Below are 26878 nucleotides of genomic sequence, written 5' to 3'. Positions count from 1 at the left end.
GGATCAAGATTAAATTGGAAAGAAAAATAAAGAATTGTACTGAGCTTTAAGAACATGTTGTATCTTTCAGTCCTAGGTCTCAGAGTCTGTTTCTTCTCATCTCCTGGGATAGCGCACAGTTAGACTAAAAGTCTCACAAGAGACATGTGTGAGAACACTCACTTTAGTGTCTAGATGTTAGAAGTAAACTGCAAAATAACGAATAATAAAGAAATGCTGGCTTCTAGACGATTCTGGGTGGTGAAGTTTCTAGTTTGGCTTCTGTACGAATTTTTTTAAATTTGCTGGCTCTGATTTTTCTGATTTGGCTTTTTATTTAAAACCTCATGGTTCTCACACAGGTTTATTGACTGGAGTAGTGGTGGACTCTGGAGATGGTGTAACTCACATTTGTCCAGTGTATGAAGGCTTTTCTCTCCCTCACCTTACCAGGAGACTGGATATTGCTGGAAGGGATATTACCAGGTATCTTATCAAGGTAAGCAAAAGAAGGTATCATAGAAGTTAGCTTTTGTAATTTGAATTTACTAACTTAACATATTTCAATATATCCTCTCAGGATCATAGCAGATCTTCTGCACCACTAGGGGAGTGTCCCATTTACCCCATTATTCATATAAAAGTCCATGTAAGGTTTATATACATGCTCTCTGATACAGTAATGAGAATAGAATACATCATTACATAATTTTGTTTGCTATTCCTGAGGACTTGGTAGTGAGATAGAACTGAGACCTTAAAACTTTTTGAACAATAGAGGCAGCCTTTTGTGCCATAAAACTTTTTTTTGAGGGGCGTGTGGGTGGCTCAGTCGATTAAGTGTCTACCTTGGGCTCAGGTCAATCTCAGGGTCCTGCAATGGAGCACCACATCAGGCTCGTCCCTCAGCAGGAAGTCTGCTTCTCCCTCTCCCCCCACTCCCCACCCCTCAGCTCCCCATTCATGCTTGCTCTCTCTCTCAAATAAATGAATCTTTAAAAAAACCAAACAATACTCTGATTTCTCTTCAGATCATATAAATCTTTCGCCTTTTACTAAAAAAGCCAAACAAACAGGGTCCATTTGTACCGGACTTCAATATTTAGTAGTTTTCGTGGAATAGATCCAGTTTTTAGTGTTTCCTATATATTAAAGTTTACTTCTGACTCTTTAAAACATTGCTGGAGAAAGTATATAAGGCTGTTAATTAGAGGCATGTGTATTTTGTTAATATTGAAAAAATAGTTTAGTTAGTCTATTCTCTCCAGGTCAGTGGTTCTTAACCAGGGGTGATGCTGCCGCCCCTTCCTCTCCTCCCCACCTGCCCCCCCCCCCCCCCCCCCCCAGCCAGGGACATTTTGCAATGTCTGGAGACGTGTTTTGGTTGTTCCAGCTATGCAGGAATGCTACTAAACATCCTACAGTGAACAAGGCAGCCCCCACAACAAAGAATTGTTAATGTCCACGATATCATTGGTGCCACTGTTGGGAAACTATTCTAGGGTGATATCTGTGCAGTAAAATGGAGTTGTCTGTCTCTATCTTGACATCGAGTTCCTTTCTTCTCATTTAGAATAATAATGAGATTAAACTAATGAGAACTACAATACTGTCATTCCAGGCCAAAATTCTGTCTGAGGAATGTCCAAGGGTTTTCTCACAAGGATTAGGGGATTAATTTTTAAAGTTTTTATATGAAAAGTCCCAATTTGTTCATGATGCATATTATGGGTTTCTTTTTTTTTTTTTCTGCTAACTGCTTGAATTCTCATCATTTATTTGATTGACAAATTCTCTTGCCCGTCTACTATATGTTAGACATAATACTAGAAGTTAGGGATGAAATTTTCTAAGGTCTAGGGATATTTCATGAATATGGCATTGATTGAGCAAATGGCAGATTATAGGAGTCTAGCACTAAAATATGCATCAAAATATTTTGATTATTTATCAAAATCATCTAAACATTAGCACTCAGAGTAATTTTTTTTTTTAAGATTTTTTTATTTATTTGACAGAGACACAGTGAGAGAGGGAACACAAGCAGGGGGAGTGGGAGAGGGAGAAGCAGGCTTTCCATGGAGCAGGGAGCCCGATGCGGGGCTGGATCCCAGGACTCTGGGATCATGACCCGAGCCGAAGGCAGACGCTTAATGACTGAGCCACCCAGGTGCCCCTCAAACAGTAATTTTTTTAAAACTAGCTTGGTTTTTTTTTTTTTAACTTGTTTTACCCGTTTATTATTCATGAACAGTTAATTCTTTCAGTCTGTGAAACTGAACTATAAATCCTCTTATGGAAAATACTATTCCCATTTCTGAAATATTCAGTAAGACCTAAGGGTCCGCTGTCCATTGCATTTGTTACTGACATTAGCTATTTAGTGAGCACTGATAGCTTGCCCAGAGTTGAACTCATTCAGATTAATTGTGACTTTACTGCTGTTTTTTTGTACCAGCTGCTGCTATTGCGAGGATATGCCTTCAACCATTCTGCTGACTTTGAAACAGTTCGCATGATTAAAGAAAAATTGTGTTATGTGGGGTATAATATTGAGCAAGAGCAGAAGCTGGCCTTAGAAACCACAGTATTGGTTGAATCTTACACAGTAAGTATTTCCAGTACTTAATATATACGAGGTTTTAAAATCGTGCACCATGATTATTGGTGTGTGCTTAAGTAGGTTTTCTTAGAATCAGTATTTTTGTTTTGAGTTGTTAGAGTATGTATATGTGTGACCTTAAATGTCTTTCTTCAACAAGATTCTTTGGTTTAGTTATTTTAGGACACCATATAATGTGAAATAAGGCAAGAATCATAAATTACTTTTCTACCTTAGGATATAATTAGATAGATGTTATTTTGAGATTCTGATATCTGAAATAGCGTTTTTCAACATGTGTTTTAAAGAATATTATTTCCCTGAGATGTTATTAAGTAATTTCACAAAAATTAAAGTGGAGTTTACATTGTCCAGTAAGTTTGGGAGTCAGTTTCACTTTACTGAAGAACTTCTCAGAACCTTTGATGTGCTAATATGTGTATGCCTGTGGGAATATGGTAAACCGCCTGTTTCTCAACCTTACTAGACTACAGGGTTCCAGCATTTCATGAGACTCGTGTTCTCTGCAAAGCATACTTTGGGAAGTGCTCATCCTGTATTATTGCTCTAATAATTCAGTAGGTGGCAGTCTTTTCCTGACTTTGTATTTTCTTAATGAGATGTTCAAAACAAACGTTAACTTGAAAGTGAAACTAATAAGACTGAGAACCCGGTTATAGGTTACACCAGGAGAGTTGATTCTACCTGAATTTTTAACGTTTTGTTATCTTAAGTCTATTGTATTCATCTGGGTATAAAGCACTTCCATATCTCCTCTTTGATCTAGTTAGTATTAAAATGAAATCAAGTCGGGGCGCCTGGGTGGCTCAGTCGTTAAGCAAGCGTCTGCCTTCGGCTCAGGTCATGATCCCAGGGTCCTGGGATCGAGCCCCGCATCAGGCTCCCTGCTCGGCGGGAGGCCTGCTTCTCCCTCTCCCATTCCCTCTGCTTGTGTTCCTGCTCTCGCTATCTCTCTCTCTCTCTCTGTCAAATAAACAAATAAAATCTTTAAAACAAAAAAATGAAATCAAGTAATAGGCAGTAAAGGCAAGTATTCTTAAACCATTTGATTCATGTAAGCTCTACATATCACAAATATGTATGAAATAGTCATTTTAAAAATAATTGTTAATTTTTATAAATTATATTGTTTTATTTTTAAGCAATACTGATCCAAATAATTGACAAGCAACTTAATCCCCAGATTTGCCCTGGGGATTCTCTTCTGAAGCTTTTTTGATAGTTCCTCCAGATTTGTAGTTTTTCATCTACCTGACTTATTTGTAAGAAAATGGCATGAGACAAAAGATGAGGGAACTAGAAATATACGACATTTTATTTAATTTCTCCCCTCCTTTCTCAAAGAATTTGAGGTGGGTTACAAAAATATATACAGATGATCCTTGGGGCGCTGACCCCCTATGCAGTGTATAACTTTTGACTCTCTCAAAACTTAACTACTAATAGCCTACTGTCATTGCCTTGCCAATAACATAAACAGTTGACTGACAGATATTTTGTATGTTATATGTATTATATATATTACATACCATGTTCTTACAATAAAGTAAGGTAGGAAGAAAAGAAAATGTTACTAAGAAAATCATAAGGAGGAGAAAATACATTTACAGTATTGTACTATATTTATTGAAAAAAATCCAAGTGTCGATGGACCTGTGCAGTTTAAACCACGTTGTTATAGGGTCAGCTGCACAACAAAAAAAACAGTAGACTGATGAAACTTAGAAGTAAATGAAGAGGGATAAGGGCCGACAAAGGATAGGATAAGATTTGGTGCAAAAAAATGAGAGTCCTACAGTCATAACAGGTAGGGTCTAGAGGTGGGTACCTCCTAGGCTGAGTGGCCCCATGCTAACCAGCAGCCAGAGTATGGAAAGAAACCACACCGTCAGAGAGGCTGAAGTATGAGCTACAGAGGTTTTGCCAATAACCGTGTACTGTGTAAAGTTTTTCCAGATATTTTGGGTGATTTCATGTGGTTTCTAAACTCACCTGATGGGTTTTTATTTTTTTAAGGGTAAATGTTTGAATGGGTATCCTTGGGGGTTGTTTTTTTTTTTTTTTAATTTGATACAATTTATAAATTGTATCAATTTGAAAAATGTGCTTGCTTTTGCTCCTATCTGTAAACATGGAGAAAATGTTTTAAAAAACTTGCTTTGTGGTACTTTGTCATACTGGAAAGTCACTTTTTGGAATCTAGATACAATTACAGTAATCATATTATTATAAATATACTGTTAGAAATGTTAATGTAAAACTAATTCTGGTATCTCCTATGGAAATGGGTCAAATGCCAGCATAACACAAGCATGCTTATAATTTAGGTCAGTCCAATGAATTGTGAGGTGGTTGTAAGAGAGGGTGGGGCACCTGCATGGCTCAGTTAGTTCAGCATCTGCCTTCAGCTCAGGTCATTATCACAGGGTCCTAGGATCAAGCCCCAAGTTGGGCTCCCAGCTCAGCGGGGAGTCCGTTTCTCCCTCTTCCTCTGTCCCTCCATCCCGCTCATGCGCGCACTCTCTCTCTCTCATTCTCTCAAATAAATAAAATCTATAAAAAAAAAGGGGGGTGTTTTCGGGGGGGCGCCTAGCTGGCTCAGTCGGTGGAGCATCCAACTCTTAATCTCGGGGTCGAGTTCAAACCCCACGTTGGGCATAGAGCCTACTTCAAAAAATTAAAATTAAAAATAAATAAGTAGAGGGAGTTTTTACTTAACATTTCCATTTAATTAAATATAAACATGATGTAACTTAAGAGTTTTCTGCATGCAGAAAAGTGGCTCAGTAGGTTAAGCATTCGACTCTTGATTTCAGCTCAGGTCATGATCTCATGGCCGTGCGATTGAGCTGCGCATCAAGCCCTGTGTTGGGCTGCGCGCTGGGCATGGAGCCTGGTCAAGATTCTCTCCCTCTCCCTCTGCCCACCCCCCCCCACCCCCATGTGCATGTGCATGGGCTTTCTCTCAAAAAAAATATCTTATTTCCTTAAGTTAAAATTATATTTATCCATTATTTAAAATTCAGTAGGGTCTAGAGGGGAGCCTGGCTGGCCCAGTCCGTAGAGCATGTGATTCTTGGTCTTGTGATGGGTTATGAGTTCGAGACCCACTTTGGGTATAGACTAGATTACTTAAAATCTTTAAAAAAATGTTTTAATATAGGGTCTGGTAATTAGGATAGAGTAGAAGTGCTTAATAAAAAGTAGTCTTAAAAGTAGTCTAGATCAGTGTTTCTTAAACTTTTTTGATCATAAAACATTTTTTGGATTAAATGATTTGACAAGTTTTACACATGATATAAAGTGTTTTGATGGCAAAATAGTAAAGTTTCACAGTGTAATTATTTGGTAAAAGAAATTACTTAAAAATTTTAACTGAATGTGTCTATGCTACATGGTAAAAATATCCATAAAATAAATCACAAATGTGTTAAAATAGAGAAGCAGCATTGACACCAGCAGTAATCCAAATGCAGTGGTTTATTAATGCTTCCTTTTTATGCTTAGCTGCACACAGTGATGGAACATAATGCACTCATGCATTGGTGATTTTTCCAAGAAATTCCTGATGTGTTGGAGCATGGCATGATGGCATGCTCTGCATTTAAAAACAAAACAGCATGATAATAACTATCTAAATGTATTTTATGTTACTTTTTTTCTTTTCAAAAACTTATTTTAGGAGAAACATGTTGCTGATAATGATTTTGATTATTGAACAGATGTGTTTAAAGTACCAGTGTTCTAGAGAACACTGGGAATTTTTTTTAATGTTTTGCTGACTAATACCTGGTTATTCTTGGTTTCTAGCTCCCAGATGGCCGCATTATCAAAGTTGGAGGAGAGAGATTTGAAGCACCAGAAGCTTTATTTCAGCCTCACTTGATCAATGTTGAGGGAGTAGGTGTTGCTGAATTGCTTTTTAACACAATCCAGGCAGCAGACATTGATACCAGGTACATCATAAATGATGGTTTCAAAGTTACTTAACAGTAGATGGAGTATGTATAATTGAAATGACCAAGTTGTCTATTACCTCACTCATGGTTTTGAACAGATAAGGCAAACGAAGTTTTTGAGGGTGGCACTGGATGTTGAATATATATCATTGTGTCTCAGAAACCACCTTAAGGGGCGCCTGGGTGGCTCAGTTGGTTAAGCGACTGCCTTCGGCTCAGGTCATGATCCTGGAGTCCTGGGATCGAGTCCCACATCGGGCTCCCTGCTCAGCAGGGAGTCTGCTTCTCCCTCTGACCCTCCCGCCTCTCATGCTCTCTCTCTATCTCATTCTCTTTCAAATAAATAAAATCTAAAAAAAAAAAAAAGAAACCACCTTAAGTTTTTTTTTTAATAATTCAAAACTTAAAGAAAAATTTTAAGAATAATACAGAGAACTCATGTATGTATACTCTGTACTCAGTTTTGCATTCTACTGAGTTTAACGTTCTGCAAGTTTATTCTATCATTCTCCCTCTCTTTTTTTTCTTGAGCCATTTGAGAATATGGTGAATGCATAAGTCCTTTTTTACTCCTTAATATTTGCTTTGTATTTCCTGAGAACAGAGGTATTCTCTTATATAGCCACAGTGCGATTATTGAGCTCAGGAGATTGATTACTGATCTGATGTTATCTGCCATCCATTTTTCAGTTTCATCTACTATCCCAATAATGTCCTTTATACAGTTTTTCTTTTCCCCAGGAGATTATCAAGTCTGAGATCACACAGCGTATGTAGTTGTCATGTCTCTTAGCTTTTATCTGTTAACAATTCTTTAGTCTGTCATGACAGCGACATCTTTTTAGAGAACAAGCCAGTTATCTTAGAGAATTTTTTTCAACTTGAGTTTGAATATCTTCTCATGATTAGATTCAGGTTATGCATTTGGGGCTGGAATACTACTTTAGTGATGTGTCCTCCTCAGGGTGTCCCATCCAGAGATGAGATCTGTTTGTTTCTTGTTGGTGATGTTAGGATTAAGCTCTTAATGAAGTTTCCTGTTTGGTTTTTGTATTTTTCCTTTCTTAGTTTATAAGTGATTTGTGGGAAAATACTTTGAGACTGTGTTGATCTCCTGTTCCTCATTAAACTCTGCCCTCCACCGCTTTTAGTATCTGTTGATGATTCTTGCCTAAATCCATTTTTATTGTGGTTGCAAAAAGGTGATTTTCTAATTCTGTCATTCCTTCTATAGTTATTAATTGGCATTCCAGCATAAGGAAGTGCTCTTCCTTGTTGTGTTTGGTATCAGTGTGGACTCATGATTTTGTCCAGTGATTATAATTTATTACTGTATTTATTTTGATGCTCAAATTGTTCCTGATTTGGCCAGGGAGAGCCCCTTCAAACACACCTCTGTGTCCTTTGACATGCTGTTATCTCTTTGGGCACATTCTGTTTTGTGGCACAGCATATTCCTGGCTTATCTTTAATTTTGTAGGTAAAATATTACCATCTACTCAAAACTACATAAAAAGCATACTCTGAAGAATTGCTCTCCCAGCCCCTTGTTCTCCACCCCGGTCTTCCTCCCCCTTGTAGGTAAATGATCTCATTAGTTTCACATTTATCCTTTCTGTGTTTCTTACTTGCTCTTACACAAAAGATAGCTTAGTATAAATGCTTTTTTGCACTTCTTTCACTTAGTATTATCCTGAACAATCCTGTACCACTTCCTAGGGATTGTCCTCCTTTTTTCCAGTGTATACATATCATGGTTTACTCAGTGAATCTTGGTTATTTAGGTAGATTCCAATATTTCTGCAAATAAATAATGTTGCAGTTAATAACCTGTGCACTCTATATTTTTGTACTCTTGGGCATGTATATTTTGAAAAAATTTCTAGAGGGAATTGTTGGGTCAAAGGAAATGCATGTAGTTTTGTTACTGCTCAGTTTCCCTCTGGAGGTTGGGACCCTTCTCCTTCCCACCAGTAATAGATGAGGGCACCTATGTCCCCACAGCTTGGTCACAGTTTGGCAACTTTTTAACTTTTATGCCAGTCTGGTGAGTGAAATGATTATCTCAATGTAATTTTAATTTGTTTTTTACTTAAGAGTGAAGTTGAACATGTTTTTCTGTGTTTAGGGCTGTTTTTATCTTTTTCTGGTGAACTATCTGTTCGTGGCTTTTGCTGCTTCTGTAGAATTTTTGTAATTTTCCCCCTCAAGTTTTTTAAAAGTTCTTTTTATATTATAGCTCTGTGATATCTATTGCAGATACTTCTCCTGATTATCCATTTGTCTCTTGGCTTATGGCATTCTTTGGTTATACAAAATTTTGTGTTTACTTAGTTATTAAATAAGTTTATAACCTTTTATTGCATCTAGAGTTTGAGTCATAGTTGAAAAGCCCTCCTGTACACTCAGGTTACAGAGGAATTCACTCAGAAGCATTTTGTAAAAAGCAAGTGTTTGCTTACTTGTCTGTTTAACCCTGAATTAAATAACCACCAAACTAATTTTTGTGGGATGGCTGAGGAGCACGATAATAATGGAAAGTAATAAAAATAGCAGTTGGCTTATAACAAGCTATAAACTTGATGTAAGATGATCAAGAATCTAAACTTCTCAAAGTAGGGAGTAAATTCTCATAGTAGGGATTAGGTAGAGAGGCTTTTGTCCCTTGACTTAATGATCATTAATAGTAAAATTGCATTTATTTTTTCTTTTTTTCCTTCAAATTTTTTTATTGTTAATCACCAAGTAAAATTCCATTTAAAAGTGTATGCTGGGGCGCCTGGGTGGCTCAGTTGGTTAAGCAACTGCCTTCGGCTCCGGTCATGGTCCCAGGGTCCTGGGATCGAGCCCCGCATCGGGCTCCCTGCTCGGCGGGAAGCCTGCTTCTCCCTCTCCCACTCCCCCTGCTTGTGTTCCCTCTCTCTCTGTCTCTCTCTGTCAAATAAATAAAATCTTAAAAAAAAAAAAAAAAAGTGTATGCCCACTGGTGGTGATTCAAGTTTTGGCGTTCCCGAAGCACTGAAGTCCGGTTCAGTACCCTTACGACAGATCTGGCATTGTGTGTTCTGCATGTTGGAAGGATACATGTAAATGCTAGTGGGTACATACCACGTGTAGCCATATCTTAGCTGCATATGCTACACTCATGTGCATACTTCTGCGAGTAGATATAAAAACTCCACTCCTCTGTGAGCTGGGATTATAATAGCCTGAGCCATTGGAAGCCACTTTGAATGAAGCCAAAACAGGTGTGACTCAGCTCCTGAACTTTACTAGAAGAGTTCCTCAGACCCTCACTTAGTTATATTACTTTTACTACATATGCGGTTATTTTAGATTTGATTATCTGGTATCATAACCGGTAGCATATTTGAGGAAGGAGAGGACTGCTGTAACGAGGAAACATGTCAATGTCACGTAAAATAACAGCAGCTAGTCCCAAGGCAAAGGAACAAAAGGGAAGACTACAAAAGGCAGATGGAAAAATTGAAAAGGAAGAACTGAAATCATAATAGAAAATGGTTAATTGTAGTAAACTCCGGGGAAGCACTCTGATGACACAGTCCAAATAGTGGAAGTTTGTAATGTAAACTCTGGTCATTTATAAATGTTCAATTACAGGGGCGCCTGGGTGGCTCAGTCAGTTGGGGGTCTGACTCCTATGATTTCGGCTCAGGTAGTGACCTCGGGGTCATGAGAAGGAGCCCCACATCAGGCTCTGAGCTCAGTGCAGCGTCTGCTTGTCCCCCTCCTTCTGCTCCTGCCCCCCGCTTGCTCGCTCTCTCAATAAAAAAATAAAATAATTTTTTAAAAAGTCTCAATATTTGCAAGAAAGTGTCATGTGCTTTCGATGTATTCTCATTAAAATTATAAGTCTTTTGCATGTAGAGAGGGTTTGTTATCTAATAACAGCATTAGTAACAAACATTCAGCCCTACAGTTTCCATGTTGAATTTTATTTAACTCTCCCAGCAATCCCTTGAGGCTGATAGATATAAAAGGAACTTGGTAAGACTGTTTTTCTCATCTGAAACCCAAATGAATACCTTTTGTGTCCTTCTAGATCTGAATTCTATAAGCACATCGTGCTTTCTGGAGGGTCTACTATGTACCCTGGGTTGCCATCACGGTTGGAACGAGAACTTAAGCAGCTGTACTTAGAACGCGTTTTAAAGGGAGATGTGGAAAAACTTTCTGTAAGTACCATTAAATAATGCAACTGTTAACATGCTTTTAAAACCCTGTAAAGTAGCTTGTGAATCTTGACAACCACCAGAGGGAGCAAGAAGTCTTCCTAAACAAATTATTAATGAAGTCACAGGCAGCCTTGAAAAGAAGGGGAGAAGTAAATGGTTCTAGGTAAGCTCTGTTTCAAAATGGTTGTACTGCCTGGTCACCTCTGTATCCAGTGGCTGGAGGCAATGAGGTCCAGGGCCAAATGTTCTGGTTCCTCTGTAACAAGACAGCCTGGAGTCGAGATGCTTCTAAGGCACAAGAAGAACCTGCCATATAGTAGTCCCTCCCCACCACCCTTTTCTGTGGGGGATACGTTCGAAGGCCCCCAGTGGATGCCTACACCGCAGATAATACTGAATCCCATGAATACCATGTTTTTTCCTATACAGGAACACCTATGATAAAGTTTAATTTATAAATTAGGCACAGTAAGAGATTAACAACAATAAATTGGACAGTTAGAACAATATACTGGAATAAAAGTTATATGAATGTGGTTTCTCTTAAAATGTCTTATTGTACTGTACTCACTCTTATGGTGATGTGAGGATGAAATACCTACGTGATGAGATGAAGTGATGTGAGTTAAGCAGGTCTTATGATGTAGTGATGTCAGAATGAGGATAATCTGCTTCCAGACCACGGGTAACTGAAACCACAAAAAGCAAAACCACAGATAAAGGGGGACTGCTGTACTATAGAGAGAGAAATGTCTCTTTGGGGTTTTTGGGTTCTTTTTAGCTTACTTTTTGGACATGTAACCAGCCTTCATTGCTACTCTTGGACTGGCTCATATTTCTGATTCTGGGTTATTTTTCTGACTATTTCTTGCATATGTCTTATTTCCCTAATCAGATTGTAAAACCTAATGTATCAAATACATTGCATCCTCATCAGCTATCCTAGCTATTGAAATAAACTTTAATTGGTAGTTGTCAATGTGTAGAATAGAAAGTAATTTATAAACTAGTATGTAATAGTTGATGGTTATTTGGCATTTTCTTTTTTCAACCAACCACTAGAGTGTGTGAAGTACACTATATATACCATGCACTCAGCCAGGAGTCATTTAATTCTGAGTTAATCTCTGAGCTTTGTCCCAACAACTTTGATTGGCTGTTGTAGATAATGAGATTACATTATTACAGAGGACTGTCTATCTATCAGAGATACTAATGTCACATCTTTCATCTGTGACTAAATTGTGAAAATTAAATATGGACTCGCATACATTACATAAATTAAAAGACTCGGGGCGCCTGGGTGGCTCAGTCATTAAGCGTCTGCCTTCGGCTCGGGTCATGATCCCAGGGTCCTGGGATCGAGCCCCACATCGGGCTCCCTGCTCAGCGGGAAGCCTGCTTCTCCCTCTCCCACTCCCCCTGCTTGTGTTCCTGCTCTTGCTGTGTCTCTCTCTGTCAAATAAATAAATAAAATCTTAAAAAAAAAAAAAAGACTCAAAAGGAGCCATGTTGTCTAAGTACTTTGCTTATTTGTCTGATTTTTTTTAGTTATACACAGAATTTAAAGTTAGTCTCAGGTGATTATTTCCTTATTCAGCAAATATTTCTTGACCTGCTTCTGGGTGCCAAATACTTGTCTAGGTGCTGGAACAAACAAAACAGTAGTGAATAAAAACCAAGTCCCCACTTTTAGTCTGTGAGTGTGTCAGTAGTAATAAGCACTCTGAAGAAAAGTAAGGTAAGGTGAGGGGCTAGAAAGTGGTAGTGACTGGGGAAATGGCACGCTCCTTCACGTAGTGTGGTCGTGGAAGGACTCTGAGGAGATGAATTCTGAGCAAAGACCTGAATAGAGTGAGCCGGTGAGCCACATAACCATCTGTGGGGAGAATCTTCGAGGCAGGAACAGCAAGTACAAAAGCCTTGGGTTGGGGCGCCTGGGTGGCTCAGTCGGTTAAGCGTCTGCTTTTGGCTCAGGTCATGATCCCAGGGTCCTGGGATTGAGCCCCACATCAGGCTCCCTGCTCCACGGGGAGCTGCTTCTCCCTCTGCCTCTGCTTGTGCGCCCCCCGTGCTCTATCCCCCTCTCTGTCAAATAAATAAATCTTAAAAAAACAAAACAAAAAAAAACCCTTGGTTGTGGCTGGAACAGAGCGAGTAAAGGAGAGGCCTGGGCAGTGAGGTCAGAAAGGTGGTCGGATGCAGGTTTGTCAGCCATGGCGAAGGGTTTAGCTTTACTCCTAGTGAAATAGAAAGCTTTGGGAGGGTTTTGAGCAGCAAAGTGATAGGCTCTGACTTGTTTTTAAGGGATCACTAAGTCTGATGTGGGGGAGGGAGGACGGAAGAAGGTTGTAGAAGGATGAGGTAGCAAGCTCGGAGGGAGGGAGGAGATGGTGGAGATTTGTGAAATGGAGGAGGTATGAAATGGTGGTCTTGAAGAGTAGAAGAGAGAAGACAGCGTGTCATGGGCTTGCTGGGCTGCACTAAGGGGCTCAAGTGAAGGATGTGATGCAGTTAAGCCAAGACGTGGAGTTGCTCACCTGTCGTGTTCAGTTGCTTGAGGGCAGCTGCAAAGTAGAGAGTTGGTCATGTGAGTCAGTGTTGTGCCACATGAGTGTGAGAGGGAGAGAAGGACAACGTCACTAAGGTACCACCAGGAAGCGACGGGGAGAGCCCACATGGGCTCAGTAAGAGCAGGCGTGGGAAGAAATCATCTGGGGCTCCTGTAGGTGACTTGGCAAGAGGAGTGGTGAGTGGAATGGTTCAACTTGGGATTTGTCAGGAGTGGAGAGGGAGAGCCGCAGCGGAGAAGAGGAGTCGGTGTTACCAAACCGGCCGGAGTGAGCGCGATAGCAGCCCTCAGACAGCTGCAGGGGCAGCAGTGTCCTGAGGGGCTAGCCGGGCCTCCCTTGGAGCCAGGGAGGCCAGACCCCAGGCTGGTATCGTATTGGCTGTTTTATAAATAAAGTTCGATTGCAACAAAGCTGGGCCCATTTTTCTAAGTAAGTCAACTGGTGTTTGTATCTGATCCTACAGTTCGGTTATGTGACGTGAAGACAATCTAAAATGACATAGTTACTTTGAGTCTTTTTGTGGGGTGTGTCACAGTAAGTTAAACAATGACATTTTAAGGTTTTTCTTTCAGGTGTGGACTGGTCACACAGATTGAGGTGTGTCTTTTATTAGATAATCGATAGTGGCTACAGAATATAAAACTTATCCCACTTGTCTTTAATTTTGGTAACTGTGTTCATTTTTTCCAGCATCCCCATGGTTTATTTGACCATATTTGGCCTTGTTTATTTTGAGAACATTTCATTTGAATTTGAGACAAATAGAAAGTGAGCTTTGCTTATAAGAAAAGAATTTCAGTCTTACCCTTACATGGGACTGCAATCATAGAGGCATTAGACCTTGAAGAAACCATAGAAGTCTTCTTACCCAAACCCTTGACTTGACACCTGGCTAAGTGATTTGCTCATGTGGTCATCCCCAGTAGGTGGGAAAACCTGCCACAATCAGGACTGTGGTACTTGGGCTCTCAGTAGGCTTGCCATGGAATTTATTGTTCAAATCAAGACAGTTTTGAGGGCGCCTGGGTGGTTCAGTTGGTTAAGTGACTGCCTTCGGCTCAGGTCATGATCCTGGAGTCCCGGGATCGAGTCCCGCATCGGGCTCCCTGCTCAGCGAGGAGCCTGCTTCTCCCTCTAATCCTTCCCCCTCTCATGTACTCTCTCTCTCTCTCTCTCATTCTCACTCTCTCAAAATGAATAAATCTTTAAAAAAAAGACAGTTTTGAGAGTGACGGGGTGGTGTTTTTTTTTTTTTTTTTTAAGATTTTATTTATTCATCTGAGACAGAGATATATATAGAGAGAGAGCATGAGCCGGGAGAGAGGCAGAGGGAGAGGGAGAAGCAGGCTCCCGATGTGGGGCTCGATCCCAGGACCCCGGGATCACGACCCGAGCCAAAGGCAGACGCTTAACCATCTGAGCCACCCAGGCATCCCCGGGGGTGGTGGTAATAGTGATGGGGCAACAGGTGTAAGTCAGGACTGTTCTAAGCACACTGGGATGGATGTGTGATCTCCTCGCTGTGAGCTTTGGGCAAATTACCAAAAATGTCTCTACTTCAGATAACAAATCATGCCGTCCTACTTAAGTCACAGGACTTGTGAGAATTCAACAGGAGAATGCATGAAAAAGTCATTTCCATAAAGTAGAAAGCATGATGATGCACTGGTGACATTTTACAATCTCATCTTTCTCCTTTAGAAATTTAAGATCCGCATTGAAGACCCACCACGCAGAAAGCATATGGTGTTCCTGGGTGGTGCAGTTCTAGCAGATATCATGAAAGACAAAGACAACTTCTGGATGACCCGACAAGAATACCAAGAAAAGGGTGTTCGTGTGCTGGAGAAACTTGGTGTGACTGTTCGATAAACTAACTCCAGAGCTTGTTCGCGTCACACCCGTAATGCTTTCTTTTTTCCTTTATTGCCAATCTTTGAACTCATTCAACTCCAGGACATGGAAGAGTCCTGTCTGTGCCCTTTGACTGGAAAGGTCAGGTTTTATGCTGGTGTCTTGGGGAAGCTTTGTTAAATTTTTGTTAATGTGGGTAAATCTGTTTAATTCAACCACTTCCCTACAAACACGATGAGAGAGAGGGCAAAGGGTCCTGTCTGCTGCTTTGTTTCTTCTAAGTAGGCATTTAGATCATTCCTCTCGGCTTCCTGTTTTCACTTTACTGCTCTAACGCTGCTAGTTTTAGTCTTTAGCACACTAGGTGGTATGCCTTTATTAGCATAAGAAAAAACTTTACAGGAGCTTTTACATATTATTGGGGTGGGGGTGGTGAGGGATGGGCGGGCAGCTGCTGACCCCTTTACAGCATTTCCTCTGTGGTGTGGTGCTTTCAACAGTTACTGCACAGTTGAAGTACCTTAAAGCTTCTGGAATTAACATTTTAGGGAAACGTTAGGCTCAGAATTAGTGTTTTGGGTGGGTTTTTGTGTGGGGGTGGGGAGTGGCCTTTTGATTTTAACTTTTTGAGTTCTGAGCTTTCCTGCTCGGAGGTATGTAAGATGAAATTTATTTACAGTACTTTGATTTGGCAGGTTTTCTACTTTCGGTCTGCCTGGAACTGTTTCCATGATATAAAAAGCAGGTGTAATATTCCATTACCATGTGGCTTAGGGATTTGTTTGTTTTTGTTTTGTTTTTAAATCAACCATGTTAGCTGGGAGTAGACTCCCTAGAATCTATCAGTGGAAAATTAACAACTTAAAAATGCTTCTGGAAATTCAAATTACAGATGAAAAAAGTGCTTAAGAGTGCTCCTTTTTATACCAGAAGCATTAAGGTAATCCAGTGCCAAGTACCATTCTTGCAGTTATTCTTTTATATAACTGATCAGTGCTTCTTTCATAAGAATAGGTAGATACATATGAATAATTACTGGCAGTAGGTTATAATTGTTGGGTTAAAAATAACATTGAAATACGGGACTTGTTGCCAGTTGGGTAATTTTCATTAGTTTCTTTTTTATTATTTTAATTTGAGACCTGGAAGTGGAGTAAAATTTGACTACTTAAAATGTTGGCCAAAAAAAAAAAAAAATCAAGATTTAAATTCGTATTTGTACTGAAAAAGTAATCATAACTAATAAGTCTCAGTCATCTTATGCTTGAAGGAAGAGTTGTTGATATTTTGTAAATGTTAGCAGACTTTCCCATCTGTCAGAAAATCGTATTTATGATTCCCGTCGGTATTGCTTTGCGTCTGAAAAAATATCAAATAGTACTCAGACTTGAATTCTTTCTAAATTTGAGAAATAAAGTAATAACTTGTATCACGCTAAGTACAAGATGCAGATACTGGGGAAAAAAATGTTTTCCTTCATTTCAAAATACTCTACTAATGCTTTGAACGAAGAAGCTTAATTTTTAGGTGACTGAAATTGGAGAAATTATTGGCTTTAGAAAGAGTCTCTTTTTTGTGAGAAAACTTAATCAATTTATATGAAATGAGCAGCAGAAAAAGGTTATTTTTAATTATGCAGCTTCTGTTAATATTCAGTATTTTTTGTCTGTTTTACCTCAATTTGAAACAAGTAAAAGAAGTTTGCCTGCATGCTGGACGTGCTTCAGTACACATGGGTAGCCTATGAATAACATGTACTAGGTTTTAGGGACCTGGGTGGCAGTCATTTTGGAATTCTAAAGGACTCCTAAATCATGTTCTTAGAAATCCCCCTAGCCTTTGAGTCCTGGACTAGTTAAAGGATACAAATGTAGGACCAGTTTTATCAGCTGTTCATTTCCAGTGAATGGATTAACCTTGGCCTTTGGTCATGATTTTAATCTATGGGGGTAGAAAACAAGGGCTAGGGTGGACTCTTAGGACAGCGAAAGAGCATTTATCGTTTGTCCCTTGAATATAGAATTTGGTTTTAATTTCATCATTCTGCTAGCAAACATGACAGTTAAATGGTGTATTTATATATATATATACACACACACACATATATATATAAATATACAGTATAATTTTAAAATTCCATTTTCTAATTTTCCTATTCCAAGGTGAAATAATGCATTTAGTAATTTGGGGGGTAGTGGAAATACAGTGTTTAATTGGAGTTGCCAGGTAGGAGTCCCTCAGAAATTAAAATTTTTTCTGTTTGAAAAGAGATATGATTTTTAGCTCTTGAAAACCATTGTCACTTAAATTTCCAGTAGTGATTAAAATTCTTTCTAAATTAGAATTGCCAATGCCGTGGCATTTGAGAAGGGTTTCTTAGAAATAAGTCCTACATTTAAACTTTTTTTCTTTAAAACATGGTATTGATTGTTGACTTTTTACACAGTTCTAAGCACTGTTAACAATATCTGGAAAGTGTTTTGAGAGATCAGTGGAAAGTTAAACATTCTACATTTAACGTGAATACACTTCTTTTTGATTCAGAAAATAAAATCAGATTTTTGAAAGTAAATTTGAATTTTGTCTTGATTTTACCTATTTTTCTCTCTAGTTTCATTTTCTTATTTTTGCTCATATTTTCATTTTTGCTAATGCAAGACGGATTGACAACTTCACGCTAGTTGTTAGGAGAGGTTTAGTTCAGTGTTCTAATATTTGACCAAAAAACCTCTTTTTTTTCTGGTATTTCAAATACGTAAGGAAAACAAAAACTTTCTAGAAACCAGAGTAGATTACAGCTACGGCTGTATTTGAGGGTTCTTTCCCCTCAAGTGGACGGTTTTGTTTCCTGGAAGAGTTAAGGTGGCTTTTGCAGGATTAGGAATGCTAGACAGCTATATGTAAGGTGCCTCTGTACTAAACTGACCTTTCCTTGCTTTCGTACTTGCCTTTGAGGATAGGGGCTGAGGAGTAGACGATAGGATCCTTGTGTATCCTTCTTCATGAACTTGTATGCTTGAATCTCATTGCTCCCTTCATGGCCACATTCCCCTAGGACGTCCTGAGGTTTGCGTCTGGTGTCTTCTCCAGCCTCTTATTAGTTGCCAGAATAATGTGACAACCGTCTCCATAAGTTCCAGAGGAGGAAGATACTGGGCACTGCTCCTTGTGGATGGAACGATGTTTTAGTGGGCTCCATTGGTTTTCTTCACCCATAAACTTTGGCCACTGTACAGTTGAGTGTGGAACTGTGCTAATTTTAGAGCCATCCAACAGGGTGCCCAACGAAAGTGAACCAGAAGCTCAAGGATTGATTTTAGCTCAGTATTTAACACGTAATCTAATCTTGGACTAATTGACCAGAACCCACAGTACCTGGGTATTTGTAGGGTCCCTTTTTTCCGCCAGCTCAAATTCCTTGACCTATTAAAAGCTTGACTACTTTGTAAAGGCCGAATTACTGACTTTAACCACTCTATTGCAAGGGACCTTAGCTATAGAATAGAAAACCTTGTGTTGGGGTTGTCAATAAGGCAGCTGTTGTATAAATTCACACCAATTCTTCGCATTAAACTTCACACTTTAAAAGCCTCCTAAAGCATCTTGCTCTGCATTGTTGAACATCTGAAGTTAGGGAGAAAGAAGCTATTACATTATAGTTACTTTTGTTTAAATCATCTGCACTAGGGCAGTGACAAAAACAAATGCTTTGTACCTGTTCTGAGTATTTCATTTTGTGTTGTGTGCAGATGTAAGATACCTAACTGGGCAAGGGGAATCGAAATGATTCTCTTTGGCAGAACATTTCCTGTCCTGCCTCCTCTCTATCCTCAGTTCCTCCCCACCTAGAAGAGGAAAAAGACTGGAAAGGACTCTGCAAATAACTTTCCCTTGAAAGAGAAGACTTAGTATCATATGATCTCACTGATATGAGGAATTTGAGAAGCAAGGCAGAGGATCATACGGGAAGGGAGGGAAGAAATGAAACAAGATGAAACCAGAGAGGGAGAAAAATCATGAGAGACTCTTAATCTCAGGAAACAAACTGAGGGTTGCTGGAGTGGTGGGGGGTTGGGAGGGATGGGGTGGCTGGGTGATAGACATTGGGGGGGGTATGTGCTATGGTGAGCGCCGTGAACTGTGTAAGACTGATGAATCACAGACCTGTACCTCTGAAACAAATAATACATTGTATGTTTAAAAAGATAGTAGGAAGGGAAAAATGAAGGGGTTGATAATCGGATGGGGAGACAAACCATGAGAGACTGTGGACTCTGAGAAACAAACTGAGGGTTACAGAAGGGAGGGGGTGGGGGTATGGGGTAACTGGGTGATGGGTATTAAGGAGGGCACGTGTTATAATGAGCACTGGGTGTTGTACGCAAACAATGAATCATGGAACACTACATCAAAGACTAATGAGGCACTGTAGGGTGACTAACATAACATAATAAAATAATAAAAAAAAGAAAACCACTGCATAGCAGCTGCACCATTTTGCATTCCTTAAAAAAAAAAAAAAGCGAGAAGACTTACTATTTTAACTATGCTTGTGTGCAATTGAAAGGTTTGGGTTTGAGAAGTACAGAAAATAGTCACAAGAATAATAAAGTATGGTTTTTAAGCCCAAGGTAGATTCCGTAGAACACTGCCTTTGGCTGTTAGCATCAGGTTGAGCTTTTGCCTGAAAGATGATTTTCTTAAAGGTTAATAAAAAGGAGACTCTACCAAGCTGCTTTGCTCTGCCTTGAATATGGATTTGGAAAAGAGGGCCCCAATTCTCAGGGCCCCCAATTCAGAGTTCTATGCACTGAAAAAGTAATTGTAAATACTTGAATGCAAAGGTATTAATATCAGATAAAGGTTGACATTTTTTAAGCAATTAGTTCAGAAAACTGAAGTTCAGACACGCCGCAATATTAAGTTGATCTTTTTGTTAAGCCTTGATGTTGTGTACAGGGATTGGGATTTTTTCTCTAGGTGTATCGTAAAATACGCACAAGAAAATTGCAAGGCTGGTCTTATCTTGGGTAACCAAATCTAAGGATTTCCTGAGTGAAGAATACTTCTATTAACTACTCTTAAACATTTTTATATCTCGTTGCCAACTTGAGATTTGAAGAGTAAGAAATTTGGGCTTTAAGTGAACTTCAAATGTCAAAAATAAGTTGATAACATACATTTGACCCCTTGATTTGAAATCTTCAGTCTGTCTTCACATACATGTTTTCTTTCTTAGATCTAAAGCTCTGGCATTAAATTTTAAGAACTGTTGAAAGGAATGTAGGTTTGGAAACTAAAAGTACAATGACTAGGTACAATTCAAAAGACCTTGATGATCAGTTAAGGCCATTTTGCTTGTTTGTTTTGTTTTTCCTTAGAGCTTTAGGCGGAATTTAATACATCAAGTATCCTATAGGACATTATGTAGGTGGGGTAAATTTACCTACATTTCCAAAAATAGTCAAATTACTTGCCCCCTCCATGTCTCTGTCCATCTGAAGTCAGAATCACATGGAGTGTTTAAAATGCAGGTTCCTGCCCTCACTCGACCCACTGAATTTGGGGCTGAGGGTCGGCCTGTTTTCCAGCTGTGCCCCCTCCAAGCTCTCCCTCTGCAGCTGTAGGATCTTAACGGGACAGGCAGCCCCAAGGAATGAGCCACCGCCCCGGGCGCACACCGGCCTGCCCTTGCCCTGCTCTGCTGACGCCTCTCGGAGCTTTTAGCGAATGGGTTCCGAAGCGAGATGGGGAGAGGCCCTGGAAACCACCTCTGAGCCCCACTGTGTGGCCGGTGTGCTGGCTTCCACCCCTCCCCCAGACAAATCCTCAGTCCTCGGTCCGGCGGGCGCTAAGAGCCTGTACTCTAAATGCAAATTCTTCTGGGAAGGTTAAAGCCCCATTAGCCATTTACACATTTGTGTGAATTAAAAGGAAGTCCAGGGACTCAAACTGACACCTAGTGAAGATTACTGGCTCTTTGTGATTTAAGGCAGGGGAAGGTCTGTAAGTTTGGCGGATACAGTGGCTTGGAGAAAACTGACTCCAAGGCAATGTGGAGTTATTAGTGTATTGCTTTTTAGGGGCCGTATACATGGGAGCTGGGTGTTGGAAGTAGTGAAATAACCAGGGCGAACTGCTTATTTCAGAATTGTTTTTAGAGATGTTTTCTCCTCACTCTGACTTGCATGCCAGAACCCTGAACTCAAGCTGGTCCAGCTAGTGCTACAATTCAGCCATTTGACGGATTTAAATGATCTGTAGTCTGGCCAAGCAACCCACCTACCAGATGTAGCTTTTACTTCTGGAGAGGAAATCTCTGTTTCAGGTTCCATGCAACTGACATACAAACGAACTTTTGGATGCAGCTTGGAGCCCGCGTATGTATGGTTAATTTTTGACTTTTTGGAAGTATAAACCCAGTTCCAAAATTTGGAAGTTTGTGGCATTTTATTATGGTAGTTGATAGCTGCTAGAGAAACACAGAAGCTTAGCCCTGCATTTGCTTTTTCAGGAAAGGATAATTTTAGCCAGAGATTTGAGTGAGGAGGAGGAGGGAGGGGGCGTGCCATATATATTAAAGTTAAGTAGCCAGCTGCGGGTGAGGGCACGCACCGGGAAAATTAAATAACCCGCTGCAGGTAAGGAGGTGGTTGGCTTTCAGTGCAGCAACCCTCTCTAAGAAGGAGTTGGATGGAGCCTCTGGGTGAGTAGGAAGTTACTTTTCTCTTCTGAACCTACGGCTTCTACAGCCCATACAAGTAAGCTTTAGGGTGCTCTAGCTGGAGAGGGTGTAGTTTATGCTGGGTGCATTTTCTTGCTATTTGTTTGTATCTCCTTCCTACTGTTTTAACCATGAAAGCTTCTCTTAAATTTTCCATTTCACTCCAGAGCACACAACAAATACCCTCCAGCCTTTTCAAGCACCACCTCTGACAGTACGGTTAGCTGAAAATGCCTATCGGATATTTATAAGCCCCGTTTGTTCCAAATGTTGACTGAAATTTGTCCCGAAGTGGAAGAGTTTAACTGTTCATAATGATCAATAGTCACTTTAATGACTGCTCTAAATACATTTCTTACCACATAAAAACTGACTGAAAATCACAAGGTCCCCCAAAGCAGAATGCTGCTTCATAATGTGAATTTGGGGGGTACCAGTGTTTACCATTTGCCTTTTCTCAAACAGGTGGAAGTGATGTTAGGAACACTGTCTTCTGAATTTAAGCTACTGTTCTTTTAAAAATGGTGTGACAATGTCATGTTTGGTTTGGGTTAATTCTACCAATCTCAGAAAAGAGTTGGCTGAAGACTTCTCTTTTCCATTTCATATGTGTAGCACTCTTTTATTCTTTAAACCCATTTTTTCCTGCTCCTACCATTCAAAAGAAGCTAAGATTTGTGGTGTTAGCCAAAAAAAGAAAAAAATCCTCTCTCAGGTGCCCTCAAAATAACAAAAAAGACTTCCTTGAGCGTTCTAAATGAAAATTTGTTTTGTTGCACTTGTGGGTCCTTGGAACAATTATGTGAAGGGAAGGATTTATGGAATGAGATTCCCATGTTTAAGAGTCTAAAGAGGTTTGGATTTATGGGGCCCCCAGCCCCGCCGTCAAATCACTGAGACTGGAAAACTTTTGAGCAAACGAAACCAAATGGTCGCTCGCTCCACTAGCTGATGGCATTCAGAAGCTGGGCCTGAAGGAGGGACTTTTCCCACTAAATTGTAGTACAGTTACTACTTTAAAGAAGAGGTCCTGTTTTCTTCAGGCTCCACGCTTGTCTGCTAAAATAATTAGCTGTGAGGCAGATGGGGGAAGGACTGCATCTGCAAAAGGCAAGTCAAGGGTAGGGGTGGGGAGCAGGAGATAAGCCCCTCGCTGGACTCACAGCTGCCCACCCTGCAAGGAGCACAGCTTGCCAAGAATCTCCACACTGATTTATGGAGGAGAAATGAGGAAACCATTTGCCCCAGATATCTTGGATTTGTGACAATATCGGTGTAAACTATTTCCATTTAGACCAAGAGAATTCCGAGCCTCCGAGGTGTTCCCGCCCCGCCTTGGACCCTCCTCGTCTAGTGTTTCTGGCAGCGCTCGGGCCAGTGGCTCTCAGTGCGGGGGTGCCTCTTGCAACATAGATACCTGGCCCCACTTTCGGGAATTGAGCTCCTTTGCACTTGTAAAAACCTAAATCAGAAACCAGGTTATTTTGTACAGAAGTAAGCTGCAGCCTAAATGATAGAAATCTGGGTATATTTTCCCAAAGGTTCCGCTTAATCATTTTCTGAGAGAATGAAGCCCAATGCTTTCTGCCTAGAACTTAGCTACCAGGGGCTCTTGGACTCCTGGTTTCCCCCTCTGTGTCTCTCTCTTCCTCTCCCTCTCTCTCCTTCCTGTTGTGTGCCTGGAGGAAATCGGCTTCTTTTATTACTCTCCAAAGTGTTGCCAGTCTCCTCTGTTTGAAAGGGCCTCTGTTTCAAACCCCTTTTGGAAAAGGAGAGCATTTTGGTTTACTGCCTTGGTTTACTGCCTTCCAGAGAACAAGAATGCATCTTGAACCAGTGTGTATCGAACTTTTACATCTCCTTGACTTTCTGTGAGCTGAGCCAACAGGGGTCCTCAGGCCCTCCATTAATTACAGGAGTCCCCTAGAAGCAGTAGCAGTTAGGCCACAATGGAAGGCTGTGATGAGCACTGGGCAGGGAGTACCCACTGGGTACGGGGGTCCTGCCTTAAGCACTTTGCAACCATCCTCTTGTCATTCAGCCAGGAGTTGTTATTTGCACTTCATAGATGAGAAGACAGACCATGAAAGAAAAATAAGCAGGACAAAGACGCCAAGCTAGGAAATTGTAGAGGCAGTCTAACTCTAGCATCTTGGCTCTACAACTTGGCTTCAGCACCCTACCGCGGTTCTGCATGATGGTCATCCGTGTCTGTCGGCCTCTCTTGAAGCCTTGATCTGCTTAGGACCCCGTCTTGACTCTCCCCGCCCCCCCCATCCCCTCCCTCAAAGGCCTTGGGAAAAGCACTTGTCTTCTGTGTGCCTTAATTTAACTCAGGCAGATGAATAGAGTGCCCTCAGCCTAGAGTGGTTGACATCCCAAGTGCCATTAGAAAAGCGCTTTCATATGAAGTGCCCCGTAAGAGCTTGCTCTTCTGTTTCTAGCAAACCATTCCCAGGAAGCAAATTAAGTGGTAGCCCTGGGAGTGAACAAGTGAGCGGTCCGCTGGGCACAGGCACTGAAGTCCAGAGGAGCTTGTCACCCTTTGAGGATTTATCAAGTTTAGGTTTTTTTTAATTTTTTTTTTCCGGTAGGCTTAAATTTTGCCTAGCGGGTGTTCATTCTGGTCCAGGGCTCTGAATTTAGATCAGAACTTGACAATTTCGTCAGGAGAGTTCTCAAAATCTCTACTCACAACAGGAAGGCGAGAAATGGAAAGAATGTCAGTTATTAAGTTTAGCAGTGGCCCCTGGAATCCAAATGGCCCTTGAAAAGAACACTTGGGGAGAGGAAACTTTTGAATCGCTAAGTCTGCTAAGAACTTGCCTGTGTGGAATGCTCGGAGAGTGGCGAGAGCATGAGCAAGCTCTTCGGAGTGCCCGTCGTCCAGGGAGACAGCCCCATGGAAGGCCAGCTGTAGAGGCTAGAATGCGCCAGGCCAGGGGCGGTAGCTCTGCCCCCAGGCCGAGCAGCTGGGGGCCATTTAGCCGCAGCGGAGTTCGCTGTCTGAATTCAAGGATGTTCCCCGGATCTCCATCTGTATTGGGAAGAGCAGGTTGTTGGGAATGGCCATTGTTTGCTTCTGTCCCCCTTTGGCTAGGAGCAGAGGGAGGGGCCTGGCTCCCGTTCTCCTGTCGTTGCTGCGGGAGGACAGGATTAGTGGTTAGCCTCTCTCTCAAAGCCCTGGGGAGCAAAGGGCAGGCAGGAAGGAAGGAAGTTGTGTAGGATAAACAAAACAAAGCAAAACCAAAAAAAGCCACAAGAAAGTACTTCAGATGTGCAAGAATCTGTAATTCACATACTCAGGGGATGGTTGAGGGTTAGGACCTGGATTAAATGCTTTCATATGAACCGGAATACCAAGAGTATAGAGTGCCTGGCTGGGTCTAAAGAGGCCCTAGAAACAGATTCCTCTTAATGTTTCTGGATGTTTAGAACTATCAAGGCCTATAAATTCTTTTTAACTGTCCCTAGCAAGTTTTACCATAAGGCCATTCACATTGTCCGTTTGCCTTAGGTTTTCATAATAGGATTAAATAGGTTTTATGAACTTGTTGAAAATAATTCACCACTTTAAAAAAAAAAAAACTGCTTTAGGGGCGCCTGGGTGGCTCAGTCGTTAAGCGTCTGCCTTCGTCTCAGGTCATGATCCCCCGGTCCTGGGATCAAGCCCCGCATTGGACTCCCTGCTCCGCGGGAAGCCTGCTTCTCCCTTTCCTTCTCCCCCTGCTTGTGTTCCCTCTCTCGCTGTGTCTTTCTCTGTCAAATAAATAAATAAAATCTTTAAAAAAAATAAATAATAAACTGCTTTAAAAGAGGTGAATATACCGATAACACGTGTGAAGTGATCTCTTGAATGTTAATTAAAAGCCATTCCAAGTGAAGGAATCGCCATCAGATACTATTTTAGGGTAACTGGGCTGGCACCTGGCAACCTTCACAATTCAGTGTCTTTGTGATATCAAAGACTAGATTCCTTGGGATTGATACTCTGTGTCACGCCTCACAGATGGGGTTTTTCAACATCTTAATGACCCTTTGGCTAGCACCAAATACCTTTAAAAGGTAGGAGCGGTGGGCATTTTGAGAGGCCGCTACGTTCTCTCAGTGTAAAGTACGCCGAGGATTTCTAAGCCAAATGCGGTGGGAAGTTGTCAGCCTTGAGCAGCTGTTCTGGAGGGGGGCTTGAGGGCCAGCCTATGTGGGAGCCCAAGTTTCTGCAAATTCTGCACATGTACATGTGTTAAATTAACTTGAAGTTGAACGTGAACCAGAAAATGAAAACAAAAAATAACAAAACAAAAATCAACTCATGACAATGTTAGTTTCAGCTGGTGCAAAATAAGCACATTTGAAATTACATTGATTTTGCAGGAAATACCTCCCCCCCCCCCACGCACTGGATAACATAGTTATTTAACCATCAGCTAGAGTTTAAGGTCAGGGGTCCCCTTGTTTAAAGATCACAAGCTGCATTTCCTAATCCAATGGTGGCAGAGATGGTCAAGAGAATTTGAAAGAGATTCAACTCTGCAGTGTGCCGCTTCCCCTCACTCCCCACCCCCCTTTCTTAAGACTTTATTTATTTATTGAGAGAGCGAGTGTGAGAGCACAAGCAGGGGGAGGGGCAGAGGGAGAAGGAGAAGCAGACTCCCAGCTGAACAGGGAGCCCGATGCAGGGCTAGGGCCCAGGACCCTGGGATCATGACCTGAGCCGAAGGTAGACGCTTAACCCACTGAACCAACCAGGTGCAACCCCCCCCCCCCCCGCCGCCCCCATCCCGCAACGTTCCCTTTTTAAAGTAGCCCTCAAAATTGGTCTGAAACCAGTGACATTAAGAAGATCACTTGTATTTTCGTGGAAATTTCCAAGAGTTTTGAATCTGAAGAAATGTTCTGTAGGCTTCTAAGGCAACGTGGGGGTAATGGAGCATTTCCCCAAGGGTGTTCTGTGAAACCCAAGTTCTAAC

At 41.0% G+C, this 26878-nt stretch overlaps 1 protein-coding gene across 2 annotated transcripts in view; it reads left to right on the top strand.

Annotated features, from left to right (window-relative positions):
- Positions 1 to 17756, top strand: part of ACTR2 (actin related protein 2) — a 37530-nt gene extending 19774 nt beyond the window's left edge. For both annotated transcript variants that reach the window (XM_027621463.2, XM_027621461.2), the window contains 5 exons: positions 342 to 478; positions 2438 to 2587; positions 6413 to 6558; positions 10625 to 10757; positions 15032 to 17756. In XM_027621463.2, coding sequence (XP_027477264.1) covers positions 342 to 478; positions 2438 to 2587; positions 6413 to 6558; positions 10625 to 10757; positions 15032 to 15202 — 737 coding nt within the window. In that variant the 3' untranslated portion in view covers positions 15203 to 17756. The remainder of the gene's footprint in view (positions 1 to 341; positions 479 to 2437; positions 2588 to 6412; positions 6559 to 10624; positions 10758 to 15031) is intronic.
- Positions 17757 to 26878: the final 9122 nt, after the last annotated feature.

The sequence above is a fragment of the Zalophus californianus genome, chromosome 8, assembly GCF_009762305.2.
Source record: "Zalophus californianus isolate mZalCal1 chromosome 8, mZalCal1.pri.v2, whole genome shotgun sequence".
Lineage (NCBI taxonomy): Eukaryota > Metazoa > Chordata > Mammalia > Carnivora > Otariidae > Zalophus > Zalophus californianus.
Note: the sequence above shows the minus strand (reverse complement) of the source record. Positions and strands in the feature narration are given on the sequence as shown.